This window comes from Moschus berezovskii, chromosome 17 (assembly GCF_049115385.1).
Source record: "Moschus berezovskii isolate FMDL1 chromosome 17, NW_MosBer_1.0, whole genome shotgun sequence".
NCBI lineage: Eukaryota > Metazoa > Chordata > Mammalia > Artiodactyla > Moschidae > Moschus > Moschus berezovskii.
The window spans coordinates 47,152,906-47,178,122 of record NC_142476.1 but is presented as its reverse complement, the minus strand read 5'-3'; the positions used below and the strand labels follow the sequence as shown (position 1 = coordinate 47,178,122).

The 25,217-nt window shown below is 43.6% G+C and overlaps 1 protein-coding gene across 6 annotated transcripts in view; it reads left to right on the top strand.

The window, feature by feature from the left end:
* The window catches only part of RERE (arginine-glutamic acid dipeptide repeats), a 417,526-nt gene that overhangs the window by 318,075 nt on the left and 74,234 nt on the right, over positions 1–25,217 (top strand). For all 6 annotated transcript variants that reach the window (XM_055419489.2, XM_055419484.2, XM_055419488.2 and 3 more), the window contains one exon: positions 6,733–6,831. In XM_055419489.2, the coding sequence (XP_055275464.2) occupies positions 6,733–6,831 (99 nt within the window). The remainder of the gene's footprint in view (positions 1–6,732; positions 6,832–25,217) is intronic.

The following is a 25,217-nucleotide window of genomic DNA, read 5'->3' as shown; positions in this document are numbered from 1 at the left end:
GAGATGTTCGGACATGTGCACATTTTCAATCTTATTTAAATTAAGACCTCGTCCTTGCTCTATAAAATAACACAGTTAATAACCAGGCATTAAGGTTGATTCTCTCACCTCCCTGTCCAATGTACAGATTTGCTGAAATTTTGGAATTGTTTAGGCAGGAGAGTCAAAGCTTGAAAGAAGAATTCTGTCCATGGCAGCTTTGAGGAAGGATATAATTTAGTGTTTATAGCGATCCATGAGAAGTTCAATCATGAGTTAATTAAACAGTAGGCAGTCATTAAGTATTATTTATTCTTTCGAGAAGCTTGCCAGTAAAGCACTTATATATATTAAATTATAGAAAGTAATAAGCAGGGAATGATTTGTCAGGCTGAGTGAGAGGAGCAGGTTTAACTTGGTCAATTATACAGAAATGTGTTTTTCTTCTTGTGGCCTGACCCTTCCTTTCTACTAATCACAGAAAGGTCAGGGGCTGTCACAGGACACTCGAGGCTGTGTAGTCCCCTGTACCATGTGCACCTTGAACCTGCAAGTATTTAAGAATCTTTCGTAATAGCCGTGTCCCTAAACTATTACTCCCCATGATGGTACTGCTGGACAGTTTATAGCCGTTTGGCCTTTCAGGGTATCTTGTCACATGGTGTCTCGTTTATTGCTTTGCATGGTCCTTTGACACAGTGAGGGGCTGATGTTGTTAGTCCCACTTGACAGAGGTGAGAACCTCAACTCAGCTGGTTTGTGATGAAGCTCCTAAGAGGCATCTGTTTCCTTGCTCAGACCTGGCACCGTGTTCACACTCATGAGGCTGCAGAGGCCTTGACTGTGGGAACAGTTGTACAGGTGGGCTGCTGAGCACCTGGAATCTTTGAGTTGTTCAGAGCATTTTATGCAGCAGCCAGCTGTGTCCAGTTACAGAGGGCACCATGTCCCTGGTGTTGTGTCATTTGGTGTTGCCATTCAATTTGTTAAGCTGAACCAAACTAGGGGTTTGCTACTAGAAGCTGCTATTGTTTTTAGCACTGTCAAACCCCTGGTCCACTCTGCTAGTGTGCTTGGGCCATCTTAGCCTTATTTGGTGGCACTTTATGTGACATTTAGAGTTGCTCAGAAGCTCTTGTTGAGTGAATGGAAGGACAACTGAGATTGTGATGACAGTAGCCTCCCTGTGGGGCTGGGGTGTCCCTTGGGTCTCAGGGCAGCAGAAGGCATGGCCAAGGAGAGTGGACAGCTGGTTGGGGAAGAGCCACCTGGACTCTCTGACAGTGAACAAACCGGAATTGAAGGGAAGAGCCCAAGCTGAGCATTCTGTGGAGCAAATTCTGGGAACCAGCTGACGGACTGCTGGGAAACAGCAAAGCAAAGAGAAGTCCATGATGGGGTGACTTAGAGGCTAGTGGATTGGTGAAAAGTCACCATTTTGTTATCAGATCTCCCAGATACTGACCTGTGGTTTAGGGGAAGATGACTTTTATCGCTACTTGTGCCTAAGTGCAGTGATGTGGAAGCAGCAGATTTACCAGTGCATGCTTCCCTGATCATTGGATTAAAACACACACACATGCATACAGACATGTGCACGTGCACACCCTATGGTGATGAATTTGAAGACAGTGGTTTTTGTGGAATGACTTCCTGCTCTACTGGCTGGCGGGTCATGATGACAGCATCAAATCTAGGTTCTTCTCTCTACGGGAGCTTGTGAAGATTAGAAGCTGACTGAATAAGAATGTTCTGTCCTGGTGCCTACTTTTTGCACTGATGTTGACCCAGTAGCTCCAAGATGGTACGTTTCTCTGTACATTAAAATTGCTTTAATCCTGGATTTTCCCAGTATGTCTTGGCTGCAAAATGGACAGAAAGGTCTACTTACCTTGCTTTAATTGCTCTTCTAAGACTACAGAGTGAAGCTGTTTGAGTGTCTTCATTGCAGTTTCTTTGAGCGGTCTTCTCTAGGGTAATGATAGAAAATCTTATTCACAGTGAAGAACCTTTTAGCTTAGCCATATTGGGCACTGAATTTCCCATACTGATGTACCTTTGTGGTCGTGATCAGGTTTTTCAAATTTGGAACCCACGTATTTTTCACAGGTTGAGATTGTTGTAGTTCTTCAGAGCTTGGCACAGTATAGAGGGGAATATTTTCAATGACAATCTTTAAAGATTTGAGATAGCTAGTATTTTGGTAAACTTACAAACTCCTAATTTACATGAGGAATGAAGTTGAAACAACTAGTTAAGCTCTAGCTCAAACATTATTTTGGCTCCAGTCTGAAGAAAAACAAATCTTCATAATCCTCCAGAAAACAAACCCTTTTTAAGAAGTGCTTTTTTGAGCCTGATACAGTATATTAAGCAAAGAAGGTGGAACCCAGCAACCCAGCCTTTTAGGACCCTGGGGTATAGATGTGACTTTAGGTGAATGTGTCACATGAGAACAGTTCTTTAATCTGCTTCTCAACTCAGTATTTCTGATGCCCATTTCCTGTGCTTCTCCTGGCTCTGTCTGTTCCCCTCACCCAGAAGAGCGTCTGGCACCGTTTAGCCCTCAGTACATGTTTGCAGAAGGAGTGAAGGATGTCCTGAACTCCCAGTAATTTTCTCAAAGTGCATATTCAAAGAAACAATGTGGGCTGAAACAACTGTTAATATGTTAAAAGTCCATCTTTAGTAAATATAACTGAAGTGTTTCTTTAAAAATGTAACGCTCTCAGAACTTCTTAGACTCAGTTGCTATAAAGTGGGAATAACTGTTTGCAATGTTAAGAAGGGGCTTGTTGAGAAAGCCCCTTTGGGTTCTCTGGGAAGAGGGCATGCCAGAACAGAACTTTGTACTGGCCTTCATGAATTCTTGATGACAGCACAGTCACTCCCGACTCCATGTGTTCAATCAATATTTGTCACTGTTGTTAAATAGTCCCACACTTTTACTTTTCTGGCGTGTTTTTGGCAGAGACAGAGGAGGTAGACACTGGATGCTTGTTGGGTTCATGGCATGGAAAGGTCAGGAATAGGACTATTTTTAGAAGACAGGCTGACAGTGGATCGCATGAGCGGAGGCAGTTAACCTGTTATTCAGCTTACCACATATATCACAACAGCTTTGTCAGGGGAAAGTGTGATCTGAACAAAGGAAGCACAGATGTAAGTATGTGTTTAAGGGAAAACTCTCTATCAAAGCACCTCATGAGAAATTTGACTGGGGGTGCCGTGCAACCAGGAGCACCCTCCTTGAAAAACCAAACAACCCTGAGTGCAGCAGGTCCCTCAGAACATTTCTTCCAGCTCATTTAAAGCTCTTCTTGGTTCACCAAAAGTCAGGAATGTCATAGGGATTAATGACTTAGCTTCATTCACTTGTTCACTTTTGGCATGGGCCCTGCATTCTTATGAGTAATTTCCTGTTATCAGCCATGTAAGATTGAATTTTTTTTCTGTGTACTGTACCAGAGTTTTAATCAAATTTCATTAATTATTAACATGAATAATTATGTGAAACATAAGTGGTTTTGTTTATAGTTTAACATTTTTTTTCTGTCTCTGGAAAGGCTACTCTCTAATGTAGAAAATTAATGAAAACTGGATAGAGACTACTTCCTTCATTTTTTTTCTCCTTCCTTCTAAAAATAAATAGCTAACAGTCATTTAGCATACTATGTGCCAGGTACTTATAAGCAATTTTACATGTAGTTTCTAATGTTATCCTCACAATAGCCCTGAAAGGTAGATGCTATTATATATGCATTTTTTAAAAGTGATAAAATTGAAGCCCGAAGAGGATAAGTAACTTGTCCATGGCCACACACCTAGTAAGTGGTAGAGCTAGAATTCCACTCCAGATAATCTGGCTCCAAAGTCCATAGTTTTTCATCACTTTCTGTATAATTACCCCATTTACTGTAATTACCTCTTATAAAATATTGTTAATTTGCCATGAGCTTTTTATTAAGAATTCATGATTTGATCAACTTGAATTGATTTCAGAGTATCACTAACATGTTGTTGTTCAGTCGCTAAGTCATGTCTGACTTTTTGTGATCCCATGAAATGCAGCATGCCAGGCTTCCTTTTCCTTCACTATCTCCTGGAGTTTGCTCAAACTCATGTCCATTGAGTTAGTGATGCTATCTAACTATCTCATCCTCTGCTGCCCCCTTCTCCTGCCTTCCATCTTTCCCAGCATCAGGGTGTTTTCCAATGAGTTGGCTCTTAACATCAGGTGGCCAGAGTATTGGAGCTTTTGCTTCAGTCCTTCCAATGAATGAATATTCAGGGTTGATTTCCTTTAGGATTGACTGGTTTGGTGCTTTTTAAAAAATTAAATAGCCATGCAGTTTTTCCCTTTATTCAGTTCTAATCTTTGCTGTTAAGCTCTCATTATAGATCCTAATTATATTATAGAACTTGGCAAATATCTGCTTGTTCTGGATCTTAGGCAAAGTATGAAAATATTACTTTTTATTTTATATACTTCTGAAAGGAGGCCAGTTGAACAGTTTTCAAACATTTGCAAATTCTAATATTTTAGTATAGTATTTCATTTAGTATAATATTTATAGTATACTATTTTTTAAATCCTCTAACAATGAATGCCATAAAAATACATAAGTTCGTATCTAGCATCCATATTTTTTGTGTACACTCACCCATATCCACACCTGACCACCACCAAAAAAAGATTCAGCATTAATCATTGAAGTAGGTGTTTTTGTTTTTTTTAAGGTAGTTGTCTTAGTAATTAATTTCTAGTCTGGATATCTGTGGGTCGTCTGAACTTAGAGTAAATTGGGATCCTCTAAAATGTGAGACTAACTTGGGAAATTTTGATTTTTAATAACTTTTTGTTTTGCTGATGAGCAGTGAAAATGGATATTTAACTTCCAGTAGCAGTCAAATAGTTATAGGAGAGATTTGCTGTATCCAAAATTTTTATTTATTTGTTCATCCATTCATCCATCCAAACAAATAAACAAACTATGACTTACTAGTAAAGTTTACTCCTTATTTGTACTGAGGATTTGCAAATGCTGGTGAAATTTTCAAATAAGGGATTGAAACACTTGTAGAAAGATCAGCATGTCCCCTGCGGTTGGGCGTTGTGTTCACTGCTGGGTCCCCAGGGTTTGGTGTGTGGCCTGCACCATAATAGTTACTCAGCTAACATCAGATTGAATGAACCTGAAAACACTGAGGTGGAGATTTGGGTTGAGTCTATCGAGGGACAGTAGTTGAACGCCTTTATTTATTAACTCAACAAGTATCTCTGTGTATCACCTTATGCTATGGATGGTGTTGTTTCCTAGAGGTATAGGTCTCAGCCAAAACAAATGCTCCTATCAGAGAAGTAAGACTTTGGAAAGAAAGGGCAGTTCCTGGTGAGAAATCTGGAGAGACAGCCACAGTTTGGGGAGGTCAGTATGAGCAGGAGGATCATTCTCTCTGCTCCTTCTCTTCATTGTCCACAGGTGGAGACTCAGGAACCAGAGGTGGACATGGTCATAGGAGCCAAGGAAGGCATATCTTTGCAAGATGGAGAGGGGTCAGGGGTGCCAGGCATTGCCCAGGGTTGAAAAGGATATGGAGTAGGAAAACATTCCGTGTTTCCCTGGTGGTTCAGTGGTTAAGAATCTGCCTGCCAATACAGGGGACATGAGTTCGATTCCTGGTCCAGGAAGATTCCACATGCTACAGAGCAGCTAAGCCAGTGAGCCACAACTATTGAGCCTGTCCTCCACAACAAGGGCTTCCCTTGTGGCTCAGCTGGTAAAGAATCCACCTGCAATACAGCAGACCTAGGTTTGATCCCTGGGTTGGGAGGATATTCTGGCCTGGAGAATTCGATGGAGTGTTTGTATAGTCCAGGAGGTTGCAAAGAGTTGGATATGACTGAACGACTTTCACTTTCCACAAGAGTAGCCCCTGCTTGCCACAACTAGAGAAAAGTCTGCACATAGCAATGAAGACCCAGCACAGCCAAAAATAAATCTTTAAAGAAAAAAAAAAAATTAACAGTTTTGACCAGAGAGAAAGTCCAGTCCTAAAAGGACCATGTAGATAAACTAGCATCTTCATTTATATGTGCTGAGAAGTTAGTATACTGTTACATAATTAGATTTAAAGTTTTTATATTTAGATACTTGCAATTTATTTTAGTGAAATTATAAGTGAAAGACTTAAGACGTGCTAATGGGAAAGAACATAATCTGTCACGTCTTTAGGCCACTTTGAGGGAAATGGGACAAGAGTAAGGGTCACGCAGGCTGGGTTTGAGTCTTGGCTCCACTGCTACTGGCTTAGTATGGTTGAGTATCTTTACTCAACCTTTCGATGCCTCAGTCTCCTCATCCATAAAATGGGTGATGAGGGTTCCTACTCCGTAAGATTAACTGAGAGAATACTTTCCTCATAGGATTAACAAAGATAATGAGTGCGTGGAAGGTGCTTTAGCAACAGCCTAGGCCAGATGTTCCATAAATGTTACTGTTGGTCTTCATCTTGTTCCTGTCATTGCCAGAATGTTCTCTCCCCTGCTTGTGTCCTTCTCCCAGAACAGCTGGATCTGGGGGGTGGTTGGATATAAGCCAGTTATGACACTGGCTAAAGTGACTCTGAGTCTCGTGTGCCCATCTCATGACTCTTCTGTTAGAGTAAATGAAGAATCCCCTTTTTATTGATTTGCTTCCAGTTCTGTTATTTGGTGCAGTGAACAAACTAAAATTGTCATTATTGTTTTAGCTCCATGAAAGTGGCTATGATGCTGGCAAAGCTCTGCAGCGGCTGGTGAAGAAACCTGTGCCCAAGCTGATCGAGAAGAGCTGGACCGAGGATGAAGTGGTGAGCGGGCGGGAGTTGGCCTCGGGTCTGCTCTGGGGCATGAGGGGCGGCTGGGCCTGCTGCTCACTGTGTCCCCAGGATCCGGTCCTGGCTGCAGACTGCCTATGGCATCTGTCAGTCAGGATAAAGAGCCTTTGAACCTCATAATTGTATGGAAAGACTTGAGTTTAGTCAGCCTTTGTTTTGTAGAAAATGGGAAAGATTTCCCCAGGTGTCATGGAAAGAGAGAAGAAATTAATAGTTGCTCTTTAAAAAAATTAGTTTAGGTTGGTTGGTTTGTTTTGGTGCAGGCTAACTTTTGATACCTCCTTCTGTTAAGACTCAGTCATTTTAGAACCAGCTGATACTGTCTTTAGAGTTGGGCTGCACCTTGTTTTTGCTGTGAAGTCTGGTAGGGTCTCTAACCTGCAGAAGGACAGTAGTCATGAGCAGGAAACATAGACTTTAAATCAATATCGGATCTTTCATATTCATTCTGTTACTGCGCCTGTTAAAGAAGGTGGGAAGATAGAAATGTACCCAGAAGTACATGTTTTCAAACGCATGGGTTTTATCCCAGCAGAGGGAGTTCTAATGAAGCTGTCCATCCCCACTTTGTGACTTTGGGGAGAAGAATTGCTACACAAGGCAGGCAGATTTCTTGTGTTTTTGCAAATACAGTCTTCATTATGAGCATCACCACTTGACATTTGCCCTTGAGGCTGACCAAGATTAAGATGCGGGCTGGCACTGATACACATATTGATTGATTGTGAGTTCCTTGCCTGTATTTAAAAATAGCCTAAGGGAGAACATTTAGAAATTGTATGGCTTTCCTGGTCCCGGCTCGTTCATGTTTTCAACAGTATTTATCAAGTGCTTGTTAGGTGCCAGGTGCTGTGTTAGGTACCATCAAGGGGAACACAGGGCCCCACCTTGAGAGGGGAGACCACCTGTAAATAAATCAGTGTGTGCTGAGGAAAACAGTGGGCAGGGGGTGGGGGTGAACCAGGTAGGGGCCTAGCTTCTGTGAGGAGGCAAGCCTTTTGGATATTGAGGGCCCTAAGGTGAAAGCACACCTGGCATGTTGGAGGAATAGGCAGGAATATGTCTAAGGGGAGAGCAGCAGGAGAGGTGAGGGATAGGGAGGACCCCCCACAGGACAGGTCGGGTGGCCTGTGGACCTGTGTTCAGAGTCTTGCTGTTTGCTCTGCATGGAGTGGCTTCTGAGCACAGGGACTCCATCTGCCAGTGGCTCTCTGGCTGCTGCTTCAAGCAAGAGTGGCTTCAGGGCTGTGTGAGAGCCCAGACCTGGGACTGGTGGTGGTGAGAAGTCGTGAGATCCTGGGTGTTTGCCCGGGGAGGTTGTCCGTGGGATGCTGTGGATGAGGGCAGCAGGGGTTGAGAGGAGTGAGGGAAAAATCAGGAGGCAGCAAGGAGGGGCTGAGATGGCGAGATGGTCCTTGAAGCTTCTGTAAGAGAGCGCCAGCCTTCTCAGCGGTCCCTCAGTTCATCGGAGTGTTGGTTGCAGCTTTGAAATAGAGAATGTGAAACTTTACCCGATTAGTAGAGAGAGGCAGACAGCTCAAACTTTTGTCCTTGAGACAGTGGCCAAAGTAAAAATGTTAAACTCAACTGTGTTGAAAAGTCACATATTAAAAAACTAAAAATAGAGTTGCCATATGATCTAGCCATCCCATTTCTGGGCATATATCCAGAGAAAACTCTAATTTGACAAGATACACGCACCACTGTTCACAATAGTCAAGACACAGAAGCAACCTAAATGCCCATAAACATATGAGTAGATAAAGAAGATGTGGTGTGTGTGTGTATAATGAAATATTACTCAGCCTTAAGAAAGAATGAAATAATGCCATTTGCAGCAACATGGATGGGCCTAGAGATTGTCATACTAAGGGAAGTAAGTCAGAGAAAGACAAATATACGATATCACTTATAGGTAGAGTCTAATGTGACACAGGTGAACTTATTTATGAAACAGAAACAGATTCATAGATATAGAAAGCAAACTTACAGTTGCCAAAGGGGGAACATGGCATGGGGGAGTTTGGAATTAATAGACACAAACTGCTATGTATAAAAAAGATGAACAACAAGGTCCTATATATTGAATATAGTTCCCTGTGCTGTACAGAGAACTTATATTCAGTATCCTGTGATAAACTATAATGAGTATGGTGTGAAAGTGTTATGGTATGTGATAAATCATAACAAGTATGAAGAGTATGAAAAAATATTTATGTTTATATTACTGAACACTGCTGTACAGAAATTAGCACAACATTTTAAATCATGTATACTTCAATTATTTTAAAAAAGTCATGGATGTTGTTTCCCACTGTAGACCTATTTATGTGAGAAGAAGTAAGAGATTTGATGGGTAAAAATTTTAAATTCTATACAAAGCCTTTGTGGAAGACAGACATTAGGAGACGAAAAGGCCGGGACAGTCATGGACAGTGGCCCATCCTAGGGCCTGTCAGCACGGAGGTCCCCTGACGGCTGCTTCCCAGACTCAGGCTCCTCACTTGGTCTGGTCTCTCTTCTCTTTCCACCTTCATGTACCCACCCCTGCCCCGCCATCATCCCTCCCTTCTCACTCCTGCCTCCCCAGCTCCCCCTCCATTCACTCCTCCATTGACCTTTCATTCCCTCCGGACCTTTCACATTCCTGCTGAGAAGAGCTGGCTTCCTTCCCCAACAGCATTTGCTTATATTGGACACAGTGTGGGCAGTGTCCCCTCTGCTGCCTCTTGAGGACTTGGACCAAATGGATGAAGGAGGGTCAGGAACCTGACACGTGGGGAAAAGCCCAGCTTAATTCTGAGAAGTGAAGCAGGACTCCAGAGTGCCACTCACTCCCAGCCCGCAATAACCATCTCTAACCGCATACATCCCTGTCAGTCTGGGCTCACTTTCACCATGTTTGTTTTAGTGTAAGTTTTAAGAAATGCTTTGGCAGTCATCCAGCCCTGGCAGAGCCCAGGGATGAAATGGTTCCCTTATTCATAGGAAGTTAAGTTCACTTTCTAAAACCTCAGCAGGGAATGAGGGAGGGTGATTGAGTAATTGATGGGCTGAGGGCAGCCTCACCTGAACCGTCCAGATCACCTCTCTGAATCGCTTTATGTGGCAGCAGGGCACATAAACCGTCACTGCTCTTAACCTGGAGCCTGGTTTTGGCTGTGAGTGAACACCTGCTCTGAGTGCCACCCCTCGTGCTGAAATTCCCACTTTTTCTCACCCCAGGAATCAGAAGATTTAAGCAAAATAAATGAGCCCCAACTCAAATAAATACATGGACCTGCCTCTTTTGTCCCTCTTAATGTTCTGTATACTTGGATGCTCTAGTTATGTTTAAATTTCATTGGCTCCAGTATGTGAGTTTGACCAGCTGCCCAGCATCTGACCTGAGTCCAGCATCGATGCACTTGCTTTCCTTTGCACAGACTTGAATGGAGCACCATGTGAGAGGGTTGGCGGGGAGCACCTGCCATGGGATCCCTGGCTGTGCTGAGAGTGGGAACCTCCTGACCCTGTGGGTCTTCTGCCCTGGGAACAGACTCATCTCTCTCTCTTGCCAACCCAGACCCTAAGGTTCAGCGTCAAGGCACTCCCCTGCTGAACTCGGTCTGCATCCTTTATTGGCCACTCCTGAAGCCTCTGTGCTGCCATCACTAGCTTTGTTCCTCACGGTCTTTATTTCTAAGTTGATTGTCCTTCTGGTTTGTAGACTTATGAAGAGTGAGGACTTTCTGATGGTGAGAGAAATGTCTCTGCCTTTGAGGCACTTGAGTATTGACAACTCTTGTTTAAGATGATTGTTTTTAAGCTTCACTCTAATTGACACTGTCCTCAATTCAGCATTTAATGGTTAATAATTATGCATCGGCGCCAAGGAGAAAAACTTTTATATAAATGCAGTGATGCATATAAAAGTAAACCTTAAAAGTTTACTTTTGAGAAAAGTTCCCAAATTATGCTTAATACTATCACCGGACCTCTTCTTCCGAGGTCTTTCAGATAACCATTAATTCTTGAGATCTTAGGCCTCAGAATTAAACAACAGGAGGCCTTTCATTTCACACTTCCTCTCAGTAATTCCTTAGACACTTGGTGTGTTGTTACAGATATGGTATTTCTTATTGAAGTTGCCTTAGGGTTGAGATACTTTAAGTTCTATTGAACTGAAGCCAGATTTGTGCCAATTTCTGTCAAATTCTAAGACAGAACTCTGTTTTAGAGGAGAGACTATTGGAAACACCTTGGTAGCTAGCTCATGGGGAAGTCTTTCAGGCTAAATAAACCAGGTCAGATCAGAGGAGCATTTTTGCTTTAATTCATGAAGCTTATTGAACCCCTGACATGGGCGAGGATGGAGCCCACGTCAGTGAGTGGCTGCTGCCTTGGAGAGTGATGTTGCTGGTTAACCAGTTTCACTTAGAGCATGCTAAAAATACTGTTCCTTTTCAGGAAGCCATCCGAATCAGTAGAACTCAGGAAGAGAAAGAGGAAGAAAGTACAGATCAGAACTTTAAAAAAAAAAAAACAACCCTAGATTATTAGGTTTTTAATTAAACATGATGAACACATTTAAATATAACACAAAAGCCCCAGGGCTGAACTACGCCTAATCGAAACAGATTAAGCCACCCTTCTATGCTTGGGTAGTTATTAATTCTGTTTGTTTATGCATGCAAGCTGAAGGGAGCATTTGCGCCCTTGTGTTGTTGCTTATTGCACTGGGATTCCATTGCTTTCTTGGTGCTGTGCTCTTAATTAGCATTCAGCTGTTGATTATGGAAATACTGGGGGTGCTAATTGAATTCTTTTTAAAATTCAGGGCCTGCATTTTCCTTGTGGAGTTTGGCCTGCCTTGCAAGGTTGTAAGATTGGGTGCCTCACTGAGCTGTGCGTTTCACCCTTTGCCTCCCATCCGCTTTGCTGTGTTTCAGGAATTACTTTCATGCTGAAATAGCTTTCGGCATAATTCCAGGTGTTTCATAAGGAGAGGTTGTATTGCTTTGGATGTCCCTGCAGAGTGCTTCCATTTCATCTTGGGTGACTGTAACTTTTGGGGGTTTCCCTGGTGGCTCAGATGGTGAAGAATCTGCCTGCAATGCGGGAGACCCGAGTTGAATTCCTGGGTGGGATCCTCTGGAGAAGGGAATAGCAACCCACTCCAGTATTTTGCCTGGAGAATTCCATGGACAGAGGAGCCTGGTGGGCTACTGTCTATGGGGTTGCGAGCAGTTGGACACGACTGAGTGACCAACACTTTCACTTTCAGCTGTAACTTTTATCTTGAAATATGTGTGTGTGTTCAGTCCCTCAATCATGTCTGACTCTTTGCAACCCCATGGACTGTAGCCTGCCAGGCTCCTCTGTCCATGGAATTCTCCAGGCAAGAATACTGGAGTGGGTTGCCATTTCCTACTTCTGGGCATCTTCCCAACCCAGGGGTAGAACCAGTGTCTCTTGCTTCTCCTGAATTGGCAGGCAGATTGTTTACCACTAGCGCCACCTAGAAAGCCCCATCTTGAAATATGGTTCCCTTTAAATATTTCATACCAACTTTGATGTAATACATTGAGGTGAACAACCTAGATAACCTCTGAAATTTTTTATCCAAAAAGAGTTAATCCACGGGGACAATAAACCTTAATTGGTCATGTACATGGATTTTACAGATTCATAAATTTTAAAACATCTGAACCATCTTTCAATTTAAAACTCCGTTTATCATAAACATAAGTAGAAGTCTTTCTTTTGAAGTTGACATGACATGGGAGACTAATTCTCTGAATATCTGTAATCCAATGAACCCGGGCCACTGGTCAAGGAATTACTCACATGGAGTACACAAAGCCCTTGCCACAGTGTCTTTCTTTAGCAGCACCTTCCAAGGCCTTTGTTATGGTCTTTTGGAATCTTTGCTCAATAAAACATTGTTTTCATTGTTCACTATTTTCAAGCCAGGCATCTGGATGTGCCAGAAGACAGAGCTGCTTAGTGGGGCAAAAATACAGTGAATTTTATTTACTGTTTGTGTGGCAGCTGTAGAAAATGGAATTCACAGCAGAACCGAAGTTAAGGCCCTACAGCAGCAGGAGGTGGTGGAGGTGAAAGCTGGGGGTGAGGGGGTGGGGGCAGGGCGGTGTGGCAGGCTACAGTCCATGATTACCGACCTGCAGATGTAAGCTTTAGGATGTACGTAATCTTCGTGTTCTGTTTTAAATGTTATATATTCAATATAGGAGAAGGCTTAATTGAATTATATTTATTTTAGGAATGGTCCAGTTTCTAGAGTTGTGGAACATTTTATATGGTCTTTCAAGAAATGTTGATGAACCTATAGGTCATCCAGTATGAATCCATTCATTTTCTTTTTCTTTTTTAAATTTTATGTGTCTCTTTCTCTCTTGTGAGAATATTATTTTAAAAACATTAAAGGGAAGTTGAAACCTCACCACCGTTTCACATTTTCCTTATTTCATACTCTCTTCAAAGCATTTTGTTTCATATACCTACATCGTTTTATGTCATTGTAAACTTACATAAATTGAATCATAACTTTAAAATTCTCACTTTCTAAAGAAATCTTAATCTGAAAATTTTTACAGTTTGCTTAGAACCCAAAATATAGATATGCTATATTTAGTACAACTCATAATAAGTACTCAGTAAATTTTAAATTGGATGAAAGTAGTTTTTTCTCCCTACTGATTACCCTTTCTCTCATTTTAAACTAAATTGGTAACTGTTTCTTATGAACAGCTTAATCCTTAGATATGAGAGTAGAAAAAGAAAAGGAAGAATTATAATGTATGTTGCCATACATTGTACATATAAGTAATATACATGTTGCTCATGTTACGTAGTCTTATCGTGGTCCATCGTAAGAATCAGGCCTTACTATTAAAAAAGGAAGATTTAAATTTGGGTAAAATTTGCCTAATGTTTCAGATATTAGTGAAACTAAACTATCTTTTCTGTAATTGACTCCCATCAGCCTTTGAATCAAACTCTTGTTTAAAGAAGTCAATAGGGTGGATAGAATGGAGTTTATTGTCAAGTCCTTTTGGAAATGAGACACCTAATTAAAAATTAATTATATGTGTAGAAAAGTTGGTGTAAGGCAATCAATTTTGTCAATTAGTTTGCAGAAAGATTCTACTGTGTAACAAGCTGTGAAGAGAACTGTAGAGTCCTTTAGTAAATGAAATAAGCCAAGCATTGGAAGGGGAGAGATAGTTCAAAAATTTATTTCAGTGTTTCATATCAGTAGAAGTTGCCTCTGGGTTAAATCTACAAATTCAGCTGTGACCTTGCCTTTCACATACATGGCTTTATTGCTTTCTAGGCTTCCTCTTTATGCTGTGCTCAGAGTTAGTATGCCTGTTTCTCTCTTTTTAAACAAGAACATTTTTTTTTGTTTTCATTTTCTTTAACAAGTATATTTTCAAGTTCCTTGTCCCAAGCCCTAATTTTAGTGTTTTTTTTTTTTTTTTTTTAAGAAAGTTAACGATGCATTGTGCTATTCTCTTGGGCTGTGTGTGTGTGTGTATTTTCATGTTCATGCAAGTGTACGTGTTTGGGCCTTGGGGCAATGTAGGATAGAACAGAGACCCGGGAAGTAACCCCACATGGAATAGAAGCATAGCGTAAATTAGTGCTCACTGCTCAGGCTAACCTTTTAAAATCAAAGAGTAATTTCTATGGGACATTTTTCATTTTTGCTTGAAGTAGGGGAGTGTTGGGGAGAATCTTCAGCCTGAAAGATTAATAAATATGAGAGCAGTGAGTTATTGAAACCATGTTTCCATCTCATTTTCAAGGACATGAAAAAAAAATGAAGATAGCATGCACTTTCAGCCACTCTCCATCATCTTTCTCTGTTCATTTTTAAAATGAGAGCAAGGCATGAGGGGACTTGAGAGATTGCATTTGTTCTCCGATAGACAAAGTGGTTACTTTATAAATGAAGAGGCTGGAAAAACCCTTTCCTTCTACAGTTTCTTAGCAACAGAACTGAAGTCAATTTTCATTGTGTATGCATGGAACACTTTGTGTACAGTGACTTTGGAACCTTACATTTTCACAGGCGAAACACACCTTATTAGCCTGGTAACTAGAATTCAGGATTAGGGAAGGAAACAGGAGGTTTAAAAAAATAAAAAGATTGCAGTGGGGGGGACCCTACATTGAGAGGAAGTAACTCATGAAAGAGGGGAGTGAAAAAGTTGGCTTAAAGCTCAATATTCAGAAAACGAAGATCATGGCATCTGGTCCCATCACTTCATGGCAAATAGATGGGGAAACAGTGGAAACAGTGGCTGACTTTATTTTGGGGGGCTCCAAAATCACTGCAGATGGTGATTGCAGCCATTAAATTGAAAGACGCTTACTCCTTGGAAGGAAAGTTATGACCAACCTAGGTAGCATATTAAAAAGCAGAGACATCACTTTGTCAACCAAGGTCCATCTAGTCAAGGCTATGGTTTTCCAGTGGTCATGTATGGATGTGAGAGTTGGACTGTGTGTGAAGAAAGCTGAGCGCCAAAGAATCAAAAGCTGAGCTTTTGAACTGTGGTATTGGAGAAGACTCTTGAGAGTCCCTTGGACTGCAAGGAGATCCAACCAGTCCATTCTAAAGGAGATCAATCCTGGGTGTTGATTGGAAGGACTGATGTTGAAGCTGAAACTCCAATACTTTAACCACCTGATATGATGAGCTGACTTATTTGAAAAGACCCTGATGTTGGGAAAAATTGAGGGAAGGAGGCGAAGGGGAAGACAGAGGATGAGATGGTTGGATGGCATCACCGACTTAATGGACATGGGTTTGGGTGGACTCCGGGAGTTGGTGATAGACAGGGAAGCCTGGCGTGCTGCGGTTCATGGGGTCACAAAGAATCGGACACGACTGAGCAACTGAACTGAACTCATGAAAGCTGTCTCCTGTTAGCCCACTTGTATCTTAAATATAGTCTCTTTGAGGTAGAAGTAGTAATGGCCTTGGTGACCCCCAATTGCTGTATTCACTGTTGTGCCAGCCTGGTTTTTGTATTCCCCAGTAGTGTTGTGTGCTTATTCTTCTCCTGATAACCCTGCATACTGCCAAGTGATAACTTACAATTATGTTTCAGCACTTGCTTTAGGACATTTTTCCAAAGTTATGTTTATATGGGTAAATTCCAGTGCATTATCCACACCTATATGGCAGAGCACTGAGATGTTAGGAAGCAGAATGTGTTTGGTGTCAGAAAGAAGAAAGACAGTTTCTGCAGTTGGATCTCACCTTAGTGCTCAGGCCCAGGTCTGTGTCTCTAGCTTTGGACTTGTTGAGTTTGGTGTTGGGGCTTGGCAGAGAGAAGAGATGGCAAGTGAGCCTGAAGACAGGATGAGTCCTTCATGCTGTTCACCAGGATACTCGTTCAGTTCTCATTTTAGATTACTGGTCAGAAGTCATTCATTTATTTAATTAATGTCCATGGAGCACCAGCACAATGCCAGGCACCGCTGTGTGTGTTGGTAATAACAGCAGGGAACAGAACAAACAAACCCCCTGTCCTCATGGAGCTGACATTCTAGTGGGGAAGACAGATTGAAACAAGACCTTAAGTGACACACCTAGTGTGTTCGCCAAGTGGTAGAGTCTTGTATCCCCAGAATGTAGCCCAGGGCCTGGAGCAAAGTTGGTCATCAGAAAACATTGTTTGACTGTGTTGAATAGAAGAGAAAAGCCTAGTAGAGGATGTTCCCCCTCCCCCCAAATCCTCAGATCCTCAGACCACTTCAGTGGAGCTGGCGCCTGACACTGAATACAGTCAAGGAGGACTTCTCAGTCATCCTGCGTGAGGCCAGAGCATCCTCAGACTCCAGCAGTATTACGTGGACACTTCCCTGCTCTTTTCTTCTTGGTAGCTTCCCTTGGAAGGAGGAGCCACCTCCTTCCAGTTGTCTGTTGTTTTATTTTCTTGTTGTTCAGTTGCCAAGTTGTGTCCAACTCTTGGTGACCTCATGGACTGCAGCACTCCAGGCTTCCCTGTCCCTTACCATCTCCCAGAGTTTGCCCAAGTTCATGTCCATTGAATCAGTGATGCCATCCAACCATCTCATCCTCTGTTGCCCTCTTCTCCTTCTGCCTCCAATCTTTCCCAGCATCAGGGTCTTTTCCAGTGAGTCAGCTGGTTCGAATCATGCAGCCAAAGCTTCAACATCAGGAGCTTCGGCTTCAGCATCAGTCCTTCCAGTGAGTATTCAGGGTTGATTTCCTTTAGGATGGACTGGTTTGATCTCCTTGCTTTCCAAGGGATTCTCAAGAATCTTCTCCAGCACCACAGTTTGAAAGCATCAGTTCTTCAGTGGTCTGCCTTCTTTATCGTCCAGCTCTCACATCTATACATGAGTACTGTACATAGGTTTGATTATATGGACCTTTGTCGGCAAAGTGATGTCTTTGCTTTTTAACACACTCTTTTGGTTTGTCATAGCTTTCCTACCAAGAAGCAATCATTTTCTAATTTTATAGACTCTAATTTTAAGAGCCCATTCCTTGCATCACTTCATACTGATAAGTATGTTTGCAACATTCTGCTCTGAGCGAGTGACAGGGGGAGAGAAGGGCACTGCCCAGTATTCATCTGACCACTTGGACTAACCCACCTGCCCTCAGAACTCTGTGTCTTGGGCAGTCTTGTTTTGTAGTCACAAAGATGTGAGATGTGGGTAATGTATTTTTCCTCTCAGGATTTCTCTAAACCTCAGGTGTGCTCCCACTGTTTGGGCACTTTAGGAATGTTTTTCCCTGTGCTAGAGAGCTAGACTCCATGTAATTGATCCCAGCAGTAGGAAACAGAAGAACTGTCAAATTGATATACCACAGAACCCATGAGGAGGAGGAGGCAGAGTAAGCGGCAAGTGAGAAGAACCGCAGAGTCAGAGAATCCTGCTGAATGACTGAAATTACATCATGTGGCCTGAGGGCTGAAAACCTACCAACACCGCCTTCAACATTTAAAATCTGTGCCTAGAGCCTGTTTTGTTGTTTTACCGTGTATACTCTGTCATTCTGGATCATTTTATTAAATGGTCAGAGATTATGACCCTGCAGAACTAGGACGATCTCTCTCCTACAGATAGGAGGAGGATGCCTTGGACATGGAAAGTCACTGCTGCTTTGCTGAGCACGACTGAGACAGACCCTGGATGCCGGGGGAGGTGGAAGCTCAGGGTGGCCGCTCCCCCTCCTCGCTGGACACTCACTATGGGTGGAGGTGGGGGCACAGGCAGGAGGAGGCCTGGTGGTTTGTGAGAAGATGCTGGCCCGAGAGCAGAAGGCCCAGGTGACGGTCCTCAGACTGGTGACCACAAGGAAGTGGGGTCTCCACTTGGGTCTTAGTTTTCTTATCTGAGAAATAAGGAAAGGAGGAGGAACTTTGTGATGGCTGACAGGTTTGTGAAACGGGAAACTGGATCTGATGCCAGTTTCGGGCTACTGCCCACCTCCAGCCTTTTACTTCCAGGAAAACATGGGCAGATATTTTTTCTAAATCATCTCTGGGTAAGAAATGTGAAAAGGTGGACACCTGCGTACTCAGGCATCCTCTTAGTACTAAGGGTTCTTGGTTTCCCCTTGCAGCTAATTTGTAGGTTTTGATTATGAATTTATTTTTTCCCTAATCTTTCCCATCACCAATAATAAAGGAGAACCTTCTAGACTACAGAGATGCACAGTAATGAGTATTATGTGCTCTGCCAGAGTGGGAGGAAAGTCTGATCCGTGTTCAGTGGCTCTGCTTCATATTGCTTCAGTCTCCCTCCTCTGAACAGCCCCGGGTCTTCTCTGAGAGCCTCTGCTGTTGGAGTCTGTGGAGGTGTCACATTTACTAGTAAGCTGCTTTCCAAACAGGCACTATTAGCGTAAATTAGCCATTTTCTTTTTCTGTCTGGGTCTCTCAACTTTTGGGTAACAGAGCTAAAGAGTTTTGGTTATCTATTTTTGAAAGGAAAGTTTTAGAAAATGAATTTAACTATGGTCTTTAGTAAGGGGACCAGTTGACCCGGACCCCAGACCCATATGACATTCACCTACAAGTCAAAAAGCTTTGCTTGTGGACGGCCCTGGGCTCTGTGCTGTCCCGTGTCCCCAGCAGAACACCACCTGGGCCCCTTGATGGCATTAGACGAAGCTGTTCAGACTCCTGAAGCTGCTTAAAGAATGGGATGGACTCTACGTACTTGGTACCTTCCTTCCAGTGCTTGGAAATGACATTCTCCAGTCTTTAGCAGTAATATAACAAAAGTTAGAAGATACTTTCAGATCATCCTCAAGGACAGCCCAGCTTCTTTGTCAGTTTCCCAAGTTTTTGAGCCCAGAGCAGCCTGACCTTAGTGGTTTGTTTTCCTCATTAGAGCTCTGACTTTGTAATCAGCTCACATTTTTTGTTCTTCCCTTGTTCTGTCTCCTCCTCTCACCTTTCTTTAAAACCCCGTGTCAGACATTCCAGGGATCTGTTTTCTTGCTTTTAGGCTAATTTTCAGAGGGATCATTCAGTTGTTAAACATCACACTATGTTATCCTCAGGTGGTTTGGAATAATTTTAGGCAGTAGAGGATTCCATTGTTATGAGGACATGCATGTATGGGAGAGACCCTTTCCTTCTGATGAATACAAAAGGGTTCTTAGAGCCCCAAACCAAATGTCATCATCATCAGTTTCTGGGTAACCAACTTTAGATGTTCCTTAGATAATATTATACAGGGAATAGGAAAGACAAAGGCTTCTTTTTCACCTTCTATCAAATTGAATTCTGCTGCATTTCCATATCTGCTGTGTGCAAGGCTCTGCAGGGTTCTGGTGAGACTCCTCCCTCCTCTGTTTACTGTGAAGCAATGTGTTTTGTCTTTAGCTGAGATTTTTAGAAACAAGATTTTAAAATGGTATTGATTTCTTTATCTAACAGGAGGGGAACTTCTTGGGGACTTTAGACAAATAAACATCATCTGTTCTTTAACTGCTGAGATCTCTGCAGGAGGCACCACTCAGCTTGATAATTGCCTGGCAGTGTGGCATCCTCGACCGATCATGGCCGTGGGTATAAATGGGCACTTGAGTCGGACGCTGTCGCCGCAGGCACCAGAGAGGAGAGAGCAGGCCCGCCAGTGATCGCCTGCTTCTGGTGCCTCGTCTCCTCCTGATACTGAGCTGGGTCCATGGGGGACCAAGGGCTGGGCCCGTTCTGTTCTGTTTCCCAGCAGGGAGGTTGGGTGAGGCTCTGAGGAGGAGGCACCTTGAAGTATAGATGGGGTTTCAACAGGTGACACCCTAGATCTTAATGGAAGAACAAAGGTTTGAAGAACGTGGGTGGCTGGTCAGTAACTGGTTGCCCAGGTTGAAGGATGCAGTAGGTGGTTGAGTGAATAAGATGGCTGACTTGAAGCCATCCACTCTTCATGGGAAGAGAAGTTTGTGTTTAATTTAATAGGAAATAAGGAATAATTACATATATTTGAGTGTGGGGAATGGCAGGACTGGGACCATCACTGAAAATTTATCTGGCAGTGACAGGGACTGATGGATGGAAGTGGTAGAGAGGGAGTCATGGTTCTGAGACTTGGCTGCACATTAACATCACCTGGAGAACTTGAAATGTCCCAGTGCCCAGACTGTGCTCTGAGTCAGAGTCTCTGTCTGAGGTGGGACCCAGGCACCCATATTCTCGGCCCTCAGAACCATAAGACTGGGTGAAGTCTGCAATCCTGGTGGAAGATTTTGAGAGCTCTTGAGTTTACAGCAGTGGTGCTCAACCTTGGTTGCACACTGGAACCACACAGGAAACTTTAACACACACACACACACACACACACACACAGAAACCACACAAGGAAGTTTAACACAGACACACACACACACACAGGAGACATGGGTCTGCCCCAGACACTCTGATTTTACTTCCCCCTGGGATATAGCTAGGGTGCTGGGGTTCTGCTCTGCAGCCGAGATTGAGAAAGACTGAGGTGGAGGCCAGGAGAAGCAAGAGCGGGGATTAAAACAGAGGCCCGAGGAGCTATAGTAAGACCTTTGTTATGTGCCAGGTTTTGTGCCGAGAACGTGGCATGAGGTGACTCATTTGTGGACATTCTGCACATGGAGAAGCTGGGTCATTGCCAGGAGGGAGAACTTTCCTGAGGTCACAGCACAGTTCATAGAGCCTGATTCTGATTTTCCATCCCAGCCTTGTGGTGCCCGAGTCCAGCTCCTCACCTGCCACACTGTATGGCCTCTCTGGAGAAGCCCAACTGATTGGAAATAGGGAGCAAGGAAAAAGTTGAGAGACGCTTTTCAGAGATTGTGTTTTGGTGCAAGGGATGAGGCTGCTGGTACAGCTGATAAAACCATGCAATCAAGAGTAGTTGCTTTGGGGAGGGGAGGAGAGTTTATGTTGAATTTGAAGTGATTGTAAAAGATACAGGTGGGTGTAGCAGTTAGGTATGGAGGTCTAAAGATAGAAGAACTTTCTTATTTACGGAGGGGATCATAGTTAAGGAAGCTGAACTTGAAGAGGTTAATTAGCTTGCTGAGGATCACAGAGCTAGTAAGTGGCAAGGCCAGGATCTGATGAGGTTGCCAGGGGAGACAGTGCAGCAAGAGAAGAGATTCTGAGGGAATTTTTATGTTGAGGCGTGGAAGACTGGGCAAAGTGATGAAGCCACTTAGTACAGAGTCAGAAAAAGAATAGTTCAAAAGGCAGGAGAAAGATTTGGGTCCTGTTTCATTTCTTGTTAACCATTATGTTTGACTTGGTAGGATTGAGGAATGGTTACGTATTTTTTAATGTGGGCATTGATAGGGCTGTGGTTGACCTTGACATAATAACTTAATTGAAAGATTGGGTAGAAAGTTGGTCCAAGGTCAGGATGCGGAGGCATGTGTAGCAGTGTTGATGGTGTTGCTGGAGTCTGGTAGTCCAGTCCGGATCCAGAACTCAGGGAAACAAGGCAGAAGTGGCAGCGGAGTTGAAGGGCTGGAGGTCATGAGTCAAGGAGAAGAGGCTTTTGTGGGATTCACAGTCACTGTGCACTAGTAAAGAAAAGAAACTTTCTGGTTTTATATCTTAGACGTTTTCACAGATGTCCAGTCATAAGTGAATGGCTAGGTTGGAAGATAGGAGGGGGCACCAGGAATTGTGGCTGCCAGCTGCTCTGGGCAAGGTTTTCCACGTTCCTGAGAGCACTGTCGGAAGGCAGGGTAGAGAAAGGGCCTTTGAGCTTGGTGTCAGAGAGGCTGGCTTGGTTGGTTGATGTTATGATGAGGGCAAAGGTTGTGGATGATGCTGTCAGACGGGCTTGTCTTTGCTGGAGTTGAGGAACACACATAGAACCAAGCTGCTGGCCCTGTCATTGCAGCCCGGAGGAGGATGCTGTGTGCACCTTGTGTGAAGATGCTGATAAAGGGGGCATTGGGGGTTAGGGCACTTGGAGAACGGGGGTCGGGGAAGAGACAGTAACTCTCTAGGATATAAAGAACCAGTTGGAGGATGCTAGGGTGAGATGTCCCAAGCCAGAGGTAGGGGTTGGGAGGAGAGTGATGGGGAAGGGGTGGGAAGGAAGCTTGTGCTGTGGGTGATGGTGCTGGGGAGACTGAGAGGTGGCCCCCAAGCGCTGGTCTGCTGAATGATGTGCTTCCTAAGGGGCAGTGCATGTCTCACACTGGCTTCCTCGGCAGTGAGGCTCAGCCGGTGGTAAGTTGAGCTGAGCTGGATTAATACATAGAGCTTGAAGATGGAGGCACGTGGTGACCAGGCAGGATTCTATGACTAGAAAAATATCTAGATGGATTGTTGGCTTCAGAATATTCGCGCTATTTGTTTCCTTGGTCATTCAACAAATATTGGGCATTGAACTGTGCACAAGGCCCTAAGTTCTCCAGATAAAAGTTAGCAGTTGACAGACTGTTCCCATGGCACTTACATTCCAGGGGGAACAGAGACAAATAAATGAACACCAGTAAGGCGATTTGGGTAGATGCTGTGAAGACAGTACACGAGCGGCACCCAGGCTCTGCCTTCAGGGGAGCAGCGCTTCTTGTTCCAAAGCACCTTCTGCTGAACAAGTCTGGGCAGACCATGCCCCTGAGAGCTCAGGTCAGTTCAGGAAGAGCGATAGGAGTTTTTCTAATAATTCATGTTACTTGTCCCCCATTTGGTGATCTTCAGGGTCATGTCTTAATTGCCCGTAAACTGTTCCTTGTCAGAACTACACAAATACCCTCAGGACTCAGGAGCTTTCAGTGAGCTTAGGACAAACTGAGTTTTGCTGAAAGGAGAAGTGGGAACTTTGCTACAAAAGCAAGAATCAGGTTCTTGCTTGAAGTTCATGTGTTTGTCATGCAGAGATGTGCATTTTCTAGTATGGGGGACATAATATTTTCAAATGCCAGAAAGATTCTGTAAACCTTTATTTATGACTTTGGATTAGGGGATAGACTAGACGACAAGGGTCTGGTGCTTGTTGAAACTTTCCCTGGTGATGTTATGCCTGCTTTGGTTGAATGCTGTCTGTGGCTGGGAGGGGAAATAGGGGAGTTCAGTTCAGTTCAGTTCAGTCGCTCAGTCATGTCCGACTCTCCGCGACCCCATGAATCACAGCACGCCAGGCCTCCCTGTCCATCACCAACTCCCGGAGTTCACTCAAACTCATGTCCTCAGAGTCAGTGATGCCATCCAGCCATCTCATTCTCAATCGTCCCCTTCTCCTCCTGCCCCCAACCTTTCCCAGCATCAGAGTCTTTTCCAGTGAGTCAACTTGTCGCATGAGGTGCCAAAGTATTGCAGTTTCAGCTTTAGCATCAGTCTTTCCAATGAACACTCAGGATTGATCTCCTTTAGAATGGACTGGTTGGATCTCCTTGCAGTCCAAGGGACTCTCAAGAGTCTTCTCCAACACCACAGTTCAAAAGCATCAATTCTTCGGCGCTCAGCTTTCTTCACAGTCCAACTCTCACATCCATACATGACCACGGGAAAAACCATAGCCTTGACTAGGTGGACCTTTGTTGGCAAAGTAAAGTCTCTGTTTTTTAATATACTATCAAGGTTGGTCATAACTTTCCTTCCAAGGAGTAAGCGTCTTTTAATAGGGGAGAGGCTGTGGCTAAACCCAACAGGCGGCTCTGTCCAGCCTCTGGAGTTCCCTTCACATTTCACTGTAGTTTCCTTTTCTTTGATGGCTCCTTGGTATGATGTATTTTATCAAACAGATATTAAAAGAAAAAAAAAAGGCATGAGGGAGCTTAATAAGTAAAGGATTCATTTCTTCATCATGGAGAACATTTCTTTCATCCTTTTATTAGACCACAAGAGTTTCTTCCCCTCTGTTTACCATCCTGGACAGTGGAAGGTTCCCCCCCAGTCACACCTTCCCATGGTCAAAGCAGTGGGAGAGAGGCCATGAAAGCCAGCTCCAGGTCTCCAAGCTGTCCTCAAATTAACCAGGAAAAGAAACCCGCTGCTGGTGGGAGAGATTTTGTCTGAATGCTCACTAACATTGTGTCCTGTGTGGTTTTTTTTAGTTCACAATTAGAAGAAAACCAAGAAATTCTAGTTTCTCTTTTATTTTTTTCCTACCCCCTCCCATCACTTCTACTATTCTCAGATGACTCCCCATCTGTCTAAAGAAAACCACCCACTTTCAACATCATTATAGTTTGGTGGGCAAAAGCATTAGTGTGGGTAAGCCTGCCCGTTTCTGGTTGAGTCTGTGCCTGGAACCAGTTTTCATTCCTTGGAGATTCATTGATTTTCTTTTGAAAAATCAAGTATTAACTGAATAATTAGAGCTCTTCTGGCCCTGAAAGGCTCAGGTGCTGATAATAGGATTTGTCATTGAAGAAAGAAAATGCCTGACTTGTACGTGCAAAAGACTCTGCCAGATGGCCCCACAGGACCTCCCCACTGCGTGGAGAGAAATCCAGTGATGGACGTGGGTGCCTAGAGCCTTGTGCCAGGTGGAATGTGGGAAGTTCCGTCGTGTGGTATGCAGAACGATGGAAGAACGGAGGAAGGTGACAGAACATGGGCGTGCAGTGGTGAACATATGTGTTCAGGGTCACTGTGGTCAGTGAAGATACTCAGGAATCCTGACCCTGTAGTCCAGCCCCAGAGCAGCTTCATGGCAACATTGCCCAGGATCCCTTCATGGTGAGAGATGCAGACATGGGAGAGGGCAGGGCATGTTCAGGAGCAGCGGGGGCCTGGCTTCCACTGAGGCAGGGGCAGCACAGGGACCACCCCTTCCTTCTCCCTGCGTAGACGTTGTTTAACACGGCACTGTGTTCCCCCTGAGCTGAAATGAAACCTCAGAATCCATTTTAATACAAC